Genomic DNA, 12,200 nt, shown 5'->3' with positions numbered 1-12,200 from the left:
GATGCGCCCCGACGTCCACCGCGAGGGGCGCGAGGAGACAAGGACGAGGATGGTAAAGTATGACGACATACCTGGAAGTTGGCTAGATCTTGCGGGTGCACGCGAAGCGGCTGCTCAAAACACGAGCAATTCGGATTGCCCCGCGACGTCGCGAGGACGAACACAGGTTACTACTGGTACAATATGCTACCTGAGCACCACAAGTGCTGATAGAACACAGAGCTACGGAAAGAGACATGCGCACGATGTGCACTACGACGGCAAACGGGGGAATGATGGTAGAGCTAGGGAAAGGGGACATGCGCACGATGCGCGTTACGACGGAAAACGGAGGGACGATGGTAGAGCAACCAAAGCATGAGATGCGACTAAAAAGCGCAGGACGACGACGCGAGACTGGGATGATGGGACGAGGAGTGGGGGAGAGCGAGGACAAACAACCAAAACAAAGGAAACTAAGGAGAAAGTAATTGGGTAGGGTGGGGGGGATGAGGGTGAAAACCGGGGTGAGTACATGAAAGGCAGTGGAGACCAGAGAGGGGATAAGCATAGAGAGCAGCGGAGGCTATTACGAACGAAATCAACGATATATGCGAGAGTGAGGCACGACCCGAGTCTGTGGATAGCGATGCAAATAACGTAGATGCGTACGAGTCGTGAGATGTCGTGAGATATGCGACAAACGATATGCGACAATGCGACGACGAGCCTAGTGCAAGAGATGATGAGCTGTGACGTGAGGGGGACAGGAGATGCGAGTAATCAGGAGAGCGAGCAGGCGACGAAAACATCCTGCATGGCAAGATCGTCAGTCGATGTCATAAATCATGCTCGACTCAAAGACTCACCATTAATTGCCACCTAGTTACGTCCAGGTGGGGGAGGTCGGAACATGCCGCCGACGCGGCGGCGAGAGGAGAACGGCACCTCCGAGCTACGTGAAAAAGTGGCCACCTGAGCAGGCTCCTGGGCATCGGGGGTGGGGACGGTCTGTGTGTAGAAGGCAAATGTCAATCACAATACATGAGCTGGACACAAGACCGAAAACGCACCTCGATGGTAAGAGGGTCCACTACGGGAGAGGGGTAGTATACGCGGGGCGGCGAAGGCGGAACCGCACCTGGCACCTGCCAGGGTTTCAACACAGCGTCCCCGTAGTTGTACTGGTGCGGGAAGAATGTGGGCGGCTGCATGACGAATTGTTGGTACCCGGAGCCGTCGACTGGCGCTGTAGCGAATGGGTCCACGAAGCCAAACTGGTGCGGGGCAAACTGGGCGGTATCGGCCTGGACGCCGAACGAGTGCTGGTCGAGGAAGTGGGGATCAGAGATGGAGGGAGGGGCTTGGAAGGTGCCGTCAGGCTTGACGTTGATGAGGTGCATAAAGTCTTCGATCGGCACCATAGACGGGTCGAAATCATTGAGGAGTCCGACATCCACGGGACCCTCCACGGGCTCGTTCATATTCATGAGCTGGGCCGGGTTCATAGTACCTGCAACCAAGGCGGCGAGGGCTTGCTGTTCAATGAGCTGAAGCTCCTGCGGGGGAGGCTCAGGAAAACCGTCGACCCGGAACAAGCCCATGCACGCGTCTTGAACGACTTCGCCCGCGCGCCCAAACTCGAGCTCGGAGAAACCGGGGTACTCGCCCACCGGAAAGGTGGCCATGGCCTCCCCCTGCTGAAGAAAAAAAGAGTCAGTCACGCGTCGCGTCGCAGCAGCACGATACCACTCACCATGAACTGAGGCTCGTACATCATCATGTCGAATTCCCCACCAGGGAAGTCCGAAATCGCGGGGACGCCGGAGAACACGGTATGCATGTCGCCCTCGGTGTACGACGGAGGAGAGTCGGAGGACGGCGAGGGCACGTAGACGGCGGACGCGGCATCCGAGGAGGCGAATGTATATCCGGGCGGAGGAAGGCGAGGCTCGGGCGAAGCCGAGTGCGACGACCCGTCAAGCGGGGAGCGGCCCCGGGAGAGGATGGCGGTGGGGGTGGTAGCGGAGGAAGAAGAGGTGGTAGAGGAGGACGATGGAGACGACGCAAACACTCCGCGCGGAGGGGACGCGCCTCACCGCGGACAGCGGTGTACGTGACGACGTGGGTAAGGGGGACGCTTGTGTGGACTTCCTCGAACGGACCGAGAGGAGGAGGAGGGGGGGACGCGCTGGCCATCTTCTGCTTGGCCGCCTTCTTCTCGGCGGCGGCCTCTGCTTTCAGCGCGTCCTTCATCTGCCGGCTCTTGGGCTGATACTTGTAATCAGGATGCAAGCGTTTGTGCTGGAGAGCCTCCATATCGGCCTTGGCGTTCCACACCTCCTTCACCTCCCCGGGTTCCAGCCGCCATCTCGCCCCAAGGATCTTTGAGATCGCACTCTGGGCGAGGCCAGAACCCTCGAACTCGTCCTGGTTGGCCTTGCGGTAGAGTATGAAGGAGTTTTGGGGACGCTTGATATGTCCCTTCTTGCCCGGACGGGCAGAGAGGACGGGGGGAGGGGAAGGGGAGGTTTTCAAGGCCTTAGCTTTCGCTTGTTTGCTGCCTTCGCGGGCCATTGCGGGGGTGGTGTGAGGTGGGTGGTAGAAGGCGGGGGGTGGCGAGGGGCAGAGGAGGCGGGGAGGAGGCGGGGGGTGAGCGCAGAGGAACGCAGCGAGGCAGCGAGGCAGCGAGAGGCGGGACGGGGCGGGATGGGGGACGAGAAGGCCGTTGGGCCGGGGCCCTTTAAGGCGTCCCCGGGAGACGAACGTATTGGCCGTGGGCATGGTTGTGTGGGCGTCGCCCTTCCGATCCGGCTGCGTCTGTTTGCTCGATCGCATCTCAGGCGCCGCGCTCCTGGGGTCCTCTCCCTCTGAGCGCGCGCTCGCCACTCAGCGCTTCCCGTCCCGCCGCCCTCGAGCACTGATGGGGTTAGTCCTCCCCGCTCTCGCTCGCTTGCCAGCCCCGTCCCGGGCGCACTCCGTACGCATTTGGCACCCTGGGTCCAGCGCTCGCGTTCCCTCCCCATCTTTGCTCTTCACATGGTCACACCGCCCGGTCAATGCCGACCTTTCCTCCAGTCTCTCCGCTCCCCGAGTCCGACCCTGTGCGACCGAGCACCCTCGTTGGCAGCTGCGGTCATTTGTCGGGATTGCGTTTTCACATGCAACCCCACCGGCGTTTCCTCGCGCGCGCAGTGCAGATACTGGCTCCAGTGCAAAATATATTGTGATCTCAACCACCTATGATGCCGCAGCCTACCATCCAAAGTCCGTCCCCAGTCGACTGCATACAGGATGGATACCCTACGACAGTCGAGCGGCAGCGCAGAGAGACTGTGCCGAGGTAACAGCGCGGGGACAGTGGCGGCCGAGACCACCACGCCGCCCTGGTTCCGCAGTGTCCCGCCAGCTTGCCTGATTGTCGCAATGCCTCTGCGCGAGCCAACGTGTAGTATGGAGAGGGCCGCGTGTTTGATACGGGGGACAAAGCAAAGGGCGCCAGAGGCCCTGAGTGAGTCTCAAGTTACTGCTGGATTCGCCGCCGCAGAGAACTTACGTACCTAATGCCGCTCGATCGTCCAGCTCTGGGACCGCCTGATCCGTCTCTTCCAGTGCGCCTAGGTAGCCCTGCTCACCACGCATCGAGTACCCCGCTCCAGGCCGGACGCGGGCCGTTAGGCCACCGCAATGGGAAAGACCACTAGGCGGGGCACACATATGTGCATTGACCACTGCACTCCTCCGCCCACTGCGCCTCCCCTGGCGCGCTCCCCTCTCCCGTTCAAGGGCGGTTGTGTGCGCGGGTGTCTCTGCTCCATTTTGAGTGGTATAGCAGCGGTGGTTCCTTTCCCGCACGAGGGGAGGGAAAGGGATGAACATGGGGACGGGGATGAGAGCGCCCACACAACCTTTGGCGTCTCCGCCCGCTCCGGGCGACTTGCTGACTTGTTCTCCTGCTCGCTCGCACGAGCACATCGCCGGTCATTGTACGGCATCGAAGAGGGCCCCGTCTCGGCACAGCCTAGAAAGCGAACAAACGGACGGGGAATTTTTAATAAACATACCGGATAGGCCCCGGGAGACGCCAGGATTCGAGAGTGGAAGAGTTACGCGGGGCCGTATCCCACCGAGACCCCAGCCAGATCCAGCCAGATTGAACGCCTGTGATCCCCGCTGCTGCTCGCCTGGGACAGGGCCGGGATGAGAGCCGGTATCGATGCTCGCCAAGTTGTGCGCCCAGGCACGATGGTTGGTCGAGTAATGGGGGAGTATGCACCGGTCAGCTGGCGAGTCCGCTCCGTCGCTCCAGGCTCGCGCGTCTCGAGATAGGGATTGGCTGCGCGGTGCCGGCAGGCGTCGGATGAGTAGGTGCGCAGGCCCAAGCGCCTTCCCGTGCGGCGAAACCAGCAGCGACACGCGCTGCACGCGCTGATGTCGTGGGTTCCACCGCGCTCGGGAGAGCTTCGAATGGAATGATGGCGGTGAAAAAGTGAGGCAGAGGCGGGTCGGGGCGACTGCGGGGACGGGGACGGCGTGTCGGACTTCCGAAAGCGGGCAGTCCTGCCGATTGCTTTGTGCGCTCGATTTTGCAATTGGGGGGGGGCGGGACGTGTCAGGGGAAGGAATTCGACCGTCGGTGTGACGGGTCAAAGGGCTGGGGCGGCCCCCCGCCACTGGTTGCCGCGCATGGGCCACACCGACGGGCGTGGCGGGAGCGCACGCCTTGTCATTCCATTGTTCTCTTGCGGTTGTCCGCCAATGAACGGCTTGTGGCATGTGCTGGTCTGGTCGGCGGTGACGAGTGAGGACCACAGCGGCGGTGGCCACGGCGACAATTGTCCTTTGCGCCCCACCCCGCACCTCGGTCCCGGTCGACCGACCCAGAAGCGCATGCGTCGGCACTTGCGCAGAATGTCTTGCGCTAGAACGCCAAGGGACCGCGAGGAATAGCCCGGTACACCGCTGTCGGCGCTAATGGGGCGCGGGCCCAGGTGCTGCACGCGCTCCTGCCTGGCCGACTTTTGCGCCGCACGATCGGGCGGCCCACGAGGCGACAAAGCAAAGGAGCGTGGTCGGAACGCTTCGGTCGGTATCAGTAAACGTGACGTGCCCGCCCACCACTCTTGTGCAGCGCTCACCGGATTACCGTCGCGACCGCCCGCCGTTTCCTCACCGCCCACCCGCTCATACTAAGGCATTGGCCCAGTCATCCAGGGGCAACGCCGCCTGCGTGTGAGCCGCCCGCCCTCGAAAGGCTGCTGGAACGCGCCCCAGGTACCGCCTACGCGCGCGCCCGACGTAGCCGCCGAGCAGCGGATGACCGCCCCCGTTTGCGCAAGCCGTCGAATCTGACAAAACCGAGTCTAAAGGAGAAGGAATGTAGAAGAGTCAGCATACAAAGTTTGAAGGTGAGCGGTCGTACCGATCTCCTTCAGCGCCTTGTCGGAGGCGGCTGAGCCCCCGCGCGCTCTGCATCTTCCTACTTCAAGCGCCCGTCGAGGGCGCTCTGTCGCGGCTGCGTACCCTCTTGTCCTCTCTTGTCCTCTCGCCACTCTATCCTCCTCCAGCTATATTCCAAGGCGAAGAAGTCCCAGCGATGAACGGCGATAGTGCGTGCTCCTACCTCTCTTTGCCGAGTCTCTGTTGCCACCGAATGTTCCCTTCCTCTTTCTGGCGCAGTACGTTTGGATCCTTGCACCTCAATGTATGCGCGACTTTACAACTCGTCGCTGCGCTGCAAAGCAAAGCTCCGGTTTCGTTACCCGCGGCTTCTGTCGACGTGCTCGTCTTCGTCCCTTTCATCTGCATGTTGTCCGATTGCTGAGACGTTCGTGATATCCTTCACCAGGCTTTTTGACACTGGTCATCGCCGGTCGATGCTCAACCTCGTCGTACCCCCGCTCCTAAACTCCGACTTTTTGTTGGGAATACCAATCAACCTGAAGGTGACATTCAGCGACCTGCAGACGAAGGGATGACTTACTTGGACTAATCGTCCTGATCATCCTCCTCTTTGTCTTGCTGTCGCTCGTACTGATGACTTTTTTTCGCACCTTTTGCTTACCAGTGTCATGGACGTTGTACGCTCTTCTGCACCAGGTGCGCAAACATGTCTTGACGTGAATGATCGGCGTCATTGCTTGAGCGACCATGCATGTAGGAAACAAGGGCCCGGCCGAAAGAGAACATCTTTGGGCCCGAGACCTTGTTTCCTAAAGCTCGGTTCAACGACGGCACGCTCGTATGTGTCGGGAACAGCGTGCGCTCTCGACACACATGCTGTGGAAAAATCGTCATGCTGGAGAGAATAGAGAGGTACGACGAGACGTACCGGGGCGACGTATGAGCTGCCGCGGAGTTGCCTGAGGACGCTCGTAGCGGCGCGAACTCGATGGCGAGCATCAAGGCTCTGCGTGCAGACATTGTGGAATCTGTCGATTCAACAGTTGGGAGGGAAGGAGGGAGGGAGGGAGTGGCGTCTAGGAGACACCTCGTCTTAATCCTCCCACCCTCTCATTGTGCTCTTATGATAGGGGGCGCGTATGCGGCGCCCCATGGACATCCGTAATGAAACCACATCTTCCCCATGGCCAAGCGCGGCGGGGCGCTGGGCACAATGGCCGGAGACGAAGGCGCCGGGACTTTGAAAAGTCGCCTATCTTGCAACGCGGCCTCAGCCGACGGGACGAGACGGGCGCGTACCACAGCGACCGCGCCGATGTTCAGTGCGCATTGTACTTTCCGTTTTCGTCCGGCGATCATGACGCCATCTCTACGCCACCCCTCGCTCCTCAAGGCCCTGCCCATTGTTTGCACGCGTCAGGAGGTGTGTTTGTACCTGATGATATGGACTCACCTGCACGTTGTCGATAGCGCCCTCAATCCTTGGCCACTGACCGCCACCACCTTGGAGCTTTCACATCTCTGCATCTGCGTTGAAAATCCACCATTCCCCTATTCATCAACAATGCCTCTTACGCTTACGGGAATACTGGTAACTGCGCATCCTTGTCTCAAATTCTTGCAGTCGATTGTTGATTTATTGTTACTGCGAGAACTGTGCTGCACTTCTATTGCTCGTGAGAATGACATGTGCAGTAGATGCTCTTGCATTTGACGCCCCGCTTGGGTGCCGACTTCGCCGGTCGGAGCATTACAGCGCAGTGGTTCGGGATTCCGAGGAAGGAACAGGTCGTATTTTTCAGACTGTTGGATTCTCAAGAAGAATTACGTCTAGACTAGTAGATGGGTATGTAACGCGTCAACTATTGCAGAGCAGACTCGACCGTCAAGTATAGACTCACTTTATACATCTAAGTGTGAGCCGCGAGATATTATGTTATCCTGTAGTCGACAGCAACCCCGACTAGACGTTAATGGCATCTACGAGCCACCGCGACCACAGAACCATACCATTCAAGCGCCTATGACCGCCTCCTCCCAAAACTCTCTCACCGCCCTCCAGTATCTCTCCGGGTCGGTCTTCGCATGCGAAACATGGGCACTGTCCTGAAACTTCACCACCCTCACTGGGTACCCCTTCGCCTTCGCCTCCGCCGCGTGCTGCTCGATCAGTGCCAGCGGCACAATCTTGTCCGCTGTGGAGCATAGGTACAGCCGCGGCGTCCGCGCATCCGTCCAGGGCAAGAGTGTCGGCTCCTGCATGCGTGCGCACATGACGGCCATTGGGTCAGGGTCCCCTGCGACAAGACGCATGATGGTGAGGACGGCCCAGACGACGGTGAGCAGCGCAGCGGTGAGGACGCGTAGGGGCAGCGAGCGCATGGAAGCGGTTACGGCGCGAACGAGCATGCCCAGCCTGCTGGGCGCGGGCGCAGAGTCGAAGATGAGTGCGCACTTGGTGCCGGGGATGTTGCCGGTACAGCGCTTGTGGAGGGAGGAGGCGAGATCGGAGAGAGAGAGAGAGCCGCCTATTAGCGAAGGACGGTCAGAATTCGACGCCCAAGATTGCTGGAGTGGACTTGCATACCGTTCGAGAATGCATGTATGAGAATACGAGGTGGAGGCCCAGCCGGATTGGTGGATAACAACCCCATGTCAGCCAACTTGTCAAGGGCTGCACGCAATCTAGGCGCCTTGTGAAGGTTGCCTATGAGCACAAAGGAAAACATCCGAGAAGACAGAACTCACTCGAACGGCCTCAGAACCGAAGACCTCGACCGGCTTTGACAGCACAATCACTTGCTCGCTTGAGGGATACATCTGCTTGTATGCTTCGGCGTATTTCTGAACAGTCTTGTCCATGCCCCCCACTGCGATCTGGTCAGTAACTCCATGCGGCAAGGCAAGACCTTCAGCCTACTCCAACCCATGAGAATAACAATCCTACACCGCCACTGGTGAGACAACTGCCAAGTGTAGCGCACGAAAGCATGACGTACGACGGTTCGTCACTTGCTCCTGACGTTGAAGTGAGAAGAGGCATTGAGGATTTCAGCAGAGGGCATAGTGGGAAGGGAGTAGGAGGGATCGTCGACGTCGCAAATCAGATCCGGGCTGCTTTCGTGGCAAGACTGCGCACGGTCGTAACCCCAACGAATTGTTGTTGAGCTGACGCCCGGATGCGTTCCGGTCCGATATCGTGCTGAAAGCCGACCAGAGTGTCGCGTGATTGTCTGGCGGCGGTACCTGGCACAGACGGGGTCACTTGGGAAAGCTGGTGGTACCGATGTGGAAGAGACGTAACCCAGAGGCCCTCGAACGCAGAGCAAGCTTCAATCCATTAGATGCCGCGTTGTCTTCGAAGTGCAGAGCCCGCCGCATTAGACGAGGTGGCAAAACCCCACGTTTCGTCTCTCTATCTCACCGACCTCCCGAGTTCATTGTGGCTTCTTGATGGCTCCGGTCCCTCGTCTACCTGGACGCGGATCCACAGTCTATATGCGGGTCGGAAGGGCGCGTGACACGGTCGGACCCAAGACATGTGCGAAGAGAACATCCAGTTACTCACGGAGCTGCTTCCTCAGCTAGAGCAGGCCGGTCCCCGGAGCCCCACGGTCGCCGTAGTGTTTGCTGACCATACGGACATCCCATGCCCGGCGAACTGATTGGATGTGACGAGGGACGGTCAGGTGTGCATTCCAGCGGTCGCGGGTCTTGGAGGGGGATGGGCGGGAAGGACTTGAAGGCTGTGAACGATGGAAGGCGATGAAGAGCGACAGATGAGTGCGGCGGTCCGTCATTTGTCGGTTTCACGCAGACGTTGGTGAGTGCCACGGCCCGAGCTTGACCTAGAGCGGAGAACGGAGCGCGGGCGGAATCGAGCGGCTCCGTCGCCTCCCCGTCTGCCGCCGGGCGAGGGCGCCGGGGGAGGAGGAGAAAACAAGTCTGAGCAGACGAGGGGGCCGCGTGGGCAGCGCAGGATGGAAAGGGTGCATGTGAGCAGGTGGAGGGCAGGCCTGGGACGAGAAGCGTCGGATAAGTGTCGGCCGCTCGCAGCAACGATGGCTTGCTCCTGGCCACCACGGCCCCCCGCTGCAGCCCCTGCGCCCCTGCGCCCCTGCGCCCCCGTCGACGGCGGCGAGGCCTCAGGCAGGTCCCTACTCCGTTCGGTACCCCGTCTGCGGACAGAACCGGGACTGTCCACGATCCCTCCCGTCTCTCCCGCGTGATACTCCAGTCTGGACCCCGATTAGGTAGCAGCCCTCTTGGATGCTTCGACTCGCCGCTGCTATAAAGTCTCTCCCGCCACGCCCCACCTCTTCGATCCGCCCTCTACCTCGCCTCCTCCATTATCCCCCGCCTCGCAACTCCCCACCTGCCCGTCCGGTGAGTCCACCTTGCTGCCCACACCCCGCATTCGCTTACCGTCTTCCGGCCCGGTCCTCCTGCATCCCCTCCCTTTGTGGCTGCCTCCTCCCAGCCCTCTGATTCCAAGATGGTCTACAACCACGGAACCCCTTACGTGACTCCCCACATTCTCCACAAGCACTACGCCCAGGCCCACGATGCCGAGGTCTCGAATCGTACGTTCACCTTGCATCACCTCGTATGCCTCCTGCTCAGCGTCTACCCTCCCCGTCCAGTCATCGGCCGTGATCTGGAGTACTTCTCCCAGGCCGGTTTCGATATGGATCGCATCCAGATCAAGCGTAATGCTCCCCCGGCGCTGCTTTACGAGGATGCCATTCGCAACGAGGGTGCCGTCGTTTCGTCTTCGGGCGCTCTCATCAACTTCTCTGGCAAGAAGACCGGACGCAGCCCCAAGGACAAGCGTATCGTCTACGAGGAGACCTCCAAGGATGAGATCTGGTGGGGCTCCGTCAATATCAAGATGGACGAGCGTGAGTCTATTGTGTGTCTGCCTCCCGTACGCGTCCCATAACGCCCGTTCCTCTCAGACACGTTCGAGATCAACCGCGAACGCGCGATTGACTATCTCAACACGCGCGAAAACGTCTACGTCTTCGACGGCTATGCGGGGGTACGAGTCTTCTTCACTTCGACGCGTCGCTAAGGCTGACATTTCTGCTCCAGTGGGACCCGAAGTACCGCATTAAGGTCCGGGTAATCTGCGCCCGGGCGTACCATGCGCTCTTCATGGTTAGTCTTTCACCTGATCCCGCATCTCATCCCGAATCCTCCCGAATCGTACTCGCGTACTATCCTGGGGGTTTTATTCTGGTGTCTCGGACAACCGTCGTCGAAATGTCGCTGACAGGCCCGTCTAGAACAACATGCTTATCCGCCCGACGGAAGAGGAGCTCGCGAACTTCGGCGAGCCCGACTTCATCATCTACAACGCGGGCCAGTTCCCGGCGAACCGTTTCACCAAGGGCATGTCCTCGACCACGTCGGTCGAGATCAACTTCAAGCGCATGGAAATGGTCATCCTCGGGACGGAGTATGCTGGTGAGATGAAAAAGGGCGTCTTCTCTGTCATGGTAAGTGCCGTACATCCTCCGGCTGCGAGCCGCTTTCCCGTGCCAGACGTTGATCTTCTGTAAACAGCACTACCTCCAGCCTGTCAAGTTTGGGCAGCTCTCTCTCCACTCCTCCGCGAATGTCGGTCAGGACGGCGACGTCACCCTCTTCTTCGGTCTCTCCGGCACCGGCAAGACCACTCTTTCGGCTGACCCTCTTCGCAAGCTTATTGGTGACGACGAGCATGTCTGGTCCGACACCGGTGTCTTCAATATCGAGGGTGGTTGCTACGCCAAGTGCATCAACTTGAGCGCGGAGAAGGAGCCCGAGATCTTTGGCGCCATCCGCTTTGGCTCGGTGCTCGAGAATGTTGTCTACAACCCCATCTCCCGCGTGCCCGACTACGACGACGCGAGCATCACGGAGAACACCCGCTGCGCTTACCCCATCGAGTTCATCCCGAACGCGCAGATCCCTTGCCATGTCGCCTCGCAGCCCAAGAACATTATCATGCTCACCTGCGACGCGTTCGGTGTGCTTCCACCTGTCTCGAAACTTACGCCCGAGCAGGCGAGCTACCACTTCCTTGCTGGTTACACCTCGAAGACGCCCGGTACCGAGGACGGTGTTCTCGAGCCCATCCCCACCTTCTCCACCTGTTACTCCGCGCCTTTCATCGTGCTTCACGTGCGTACCTTGCAATCTTCTGATATCCTCGCCCGCTTATCCACTGCCTCCTACAGCCCGGCCGCTACGCCGAGATGCTCGCCGAGCGTATGGCGCAGCACAACGTCGACTGCTGGCTCATCAACACCGGCTGGACAGGCGGCAAGTTCGGGACGGGCAAGCGCTGCCCACTCAAGTATACGCGCAGAATCGTCGACGCCGTGCACTCGGGCGAGCTCGCCAAGGCCGAGTACGAGACCTTCGGGGTCTTCAACCTCCAGGTCCCCACCAGCCTTGAGGGCGTCCCCCGCGAGCTCCTCAACCCGCGCATTGCGTGGCCGAACAAGGAGGCGTTCGATCGGGAGGTCCGCAAGCTCGCCGGTATGTTCCAGAAGGCGTTCGCGCTCTACGAGAGCGACGTCGACGAGAAGGTCCGCCTCGCCGGCCCTCGGACTGCGTGAGCGCAGGGGGTTGCAGATGTCTTATTTCTATCGTCACACACTACACACGGATAGGGATTTGGCGGGCGGCAGGCTGTTGCGCGGACTGGTTAAGGTAACCTCGGTCGCGCCAGAATGGCTTGGGATAATCATAGGAGGGGAGGGTGTCGCGTACCAACCAGAATGTAATACCGCATCGTAGCTGTGTAATCCTAGACGACTGTAATATTC

At 59.9% G+C, this 12,200-nt stretch overlaps 3 protein-coding genes across 3 annotated transcripts; 1 reads left to right on the top strand and 2 right to left on the bottom strand.

Annotated features, from left to right (window-relative positions):
• Nucleotides 1-2,247: 2,247 nt before the first annotated feature.
• BXZ73DRAFT_28184 (high mobility group box domain-containing protein) lies at nt 2,248-2,463 on the bottom strand (the record flags this gene model as incomplete). Its single annotated transcript, XM_048017750.1, has 1 exon — nt 2,248-2,463. A coding segment is annotated over one exon (216 nt), but the record flags the coding sequence as incomplete, so codon positions are not given.
• A 4,932-nt stretch (nt 2,464-7,395) lies between these two features.
• BXZ73DRAFT_102149 (uncharacterized protein) lies at nt 7,396-8,425 on the bottom strand (the record flags this gene model as incomplete). Its single annotated transcript, XM_048015126.1, has 5 exons — nt 7,396-7,910; nt 7,970-8,075; nt 8,131-8,252; nt 8,303-8,325; nt 8,382-8,425. The coding sequence occupies 5 exons, from the start codon at nt 8,423-8,425 to the stop codon at nt 7,396-7,398; spliced, it is 810 nt and encodes a 269-aa protein (XP_047877252.1).
• A 1,452-nt stretch (nt 8,426-9,877) lies between these two features.
• Nucleotides 9,878-11,990, top strand: BXZ73DRAFT_102148 (ATP-utilizing phosphoenolpyruvate carboxykinase; the record flags this gene model as incomplete). Its single annotated transcript, XM_048015125.1, has 7 exons — nt 9,878-9,965; nt 10,026-10,283; nt 10,341-10,423; nt 10,477-10,542; nt 10,671-10,883; nt 10,951-11,550; nt 11,607-11,990. The coding sequence occupies 7 exons, from the start codon at nt 9,878-9,880 to the stop codon at nt 11,988-11,990; spliced, it is 1,692 nt and encodes a 563-aa protein (XP_047877251.1).
• Between the last annotated feature and the right edge of the window lie 210 nt (nt 11,991-12,200).

This window comes from Epithele typhae (genome assembly GCF_022376455.1).
Source record: "Epithele typhae strain CBS 203.58 chromosome Unknown BXZ73scaffold_29, whole genome shotgun sequence".
Taxonomy (NCBI): domain Eukaryota; kingdom Fungi; phylum Basidiomycota; class Agaricomycetes; order Polyporales; family Epitheliaceae; genus Epithele; species Epithele typhae.
The sequence above is the reverse complement of the archived record's forward strand: the minus strand, read 5'-3'. Positions and strand labels throughout refer to the sequence as shown.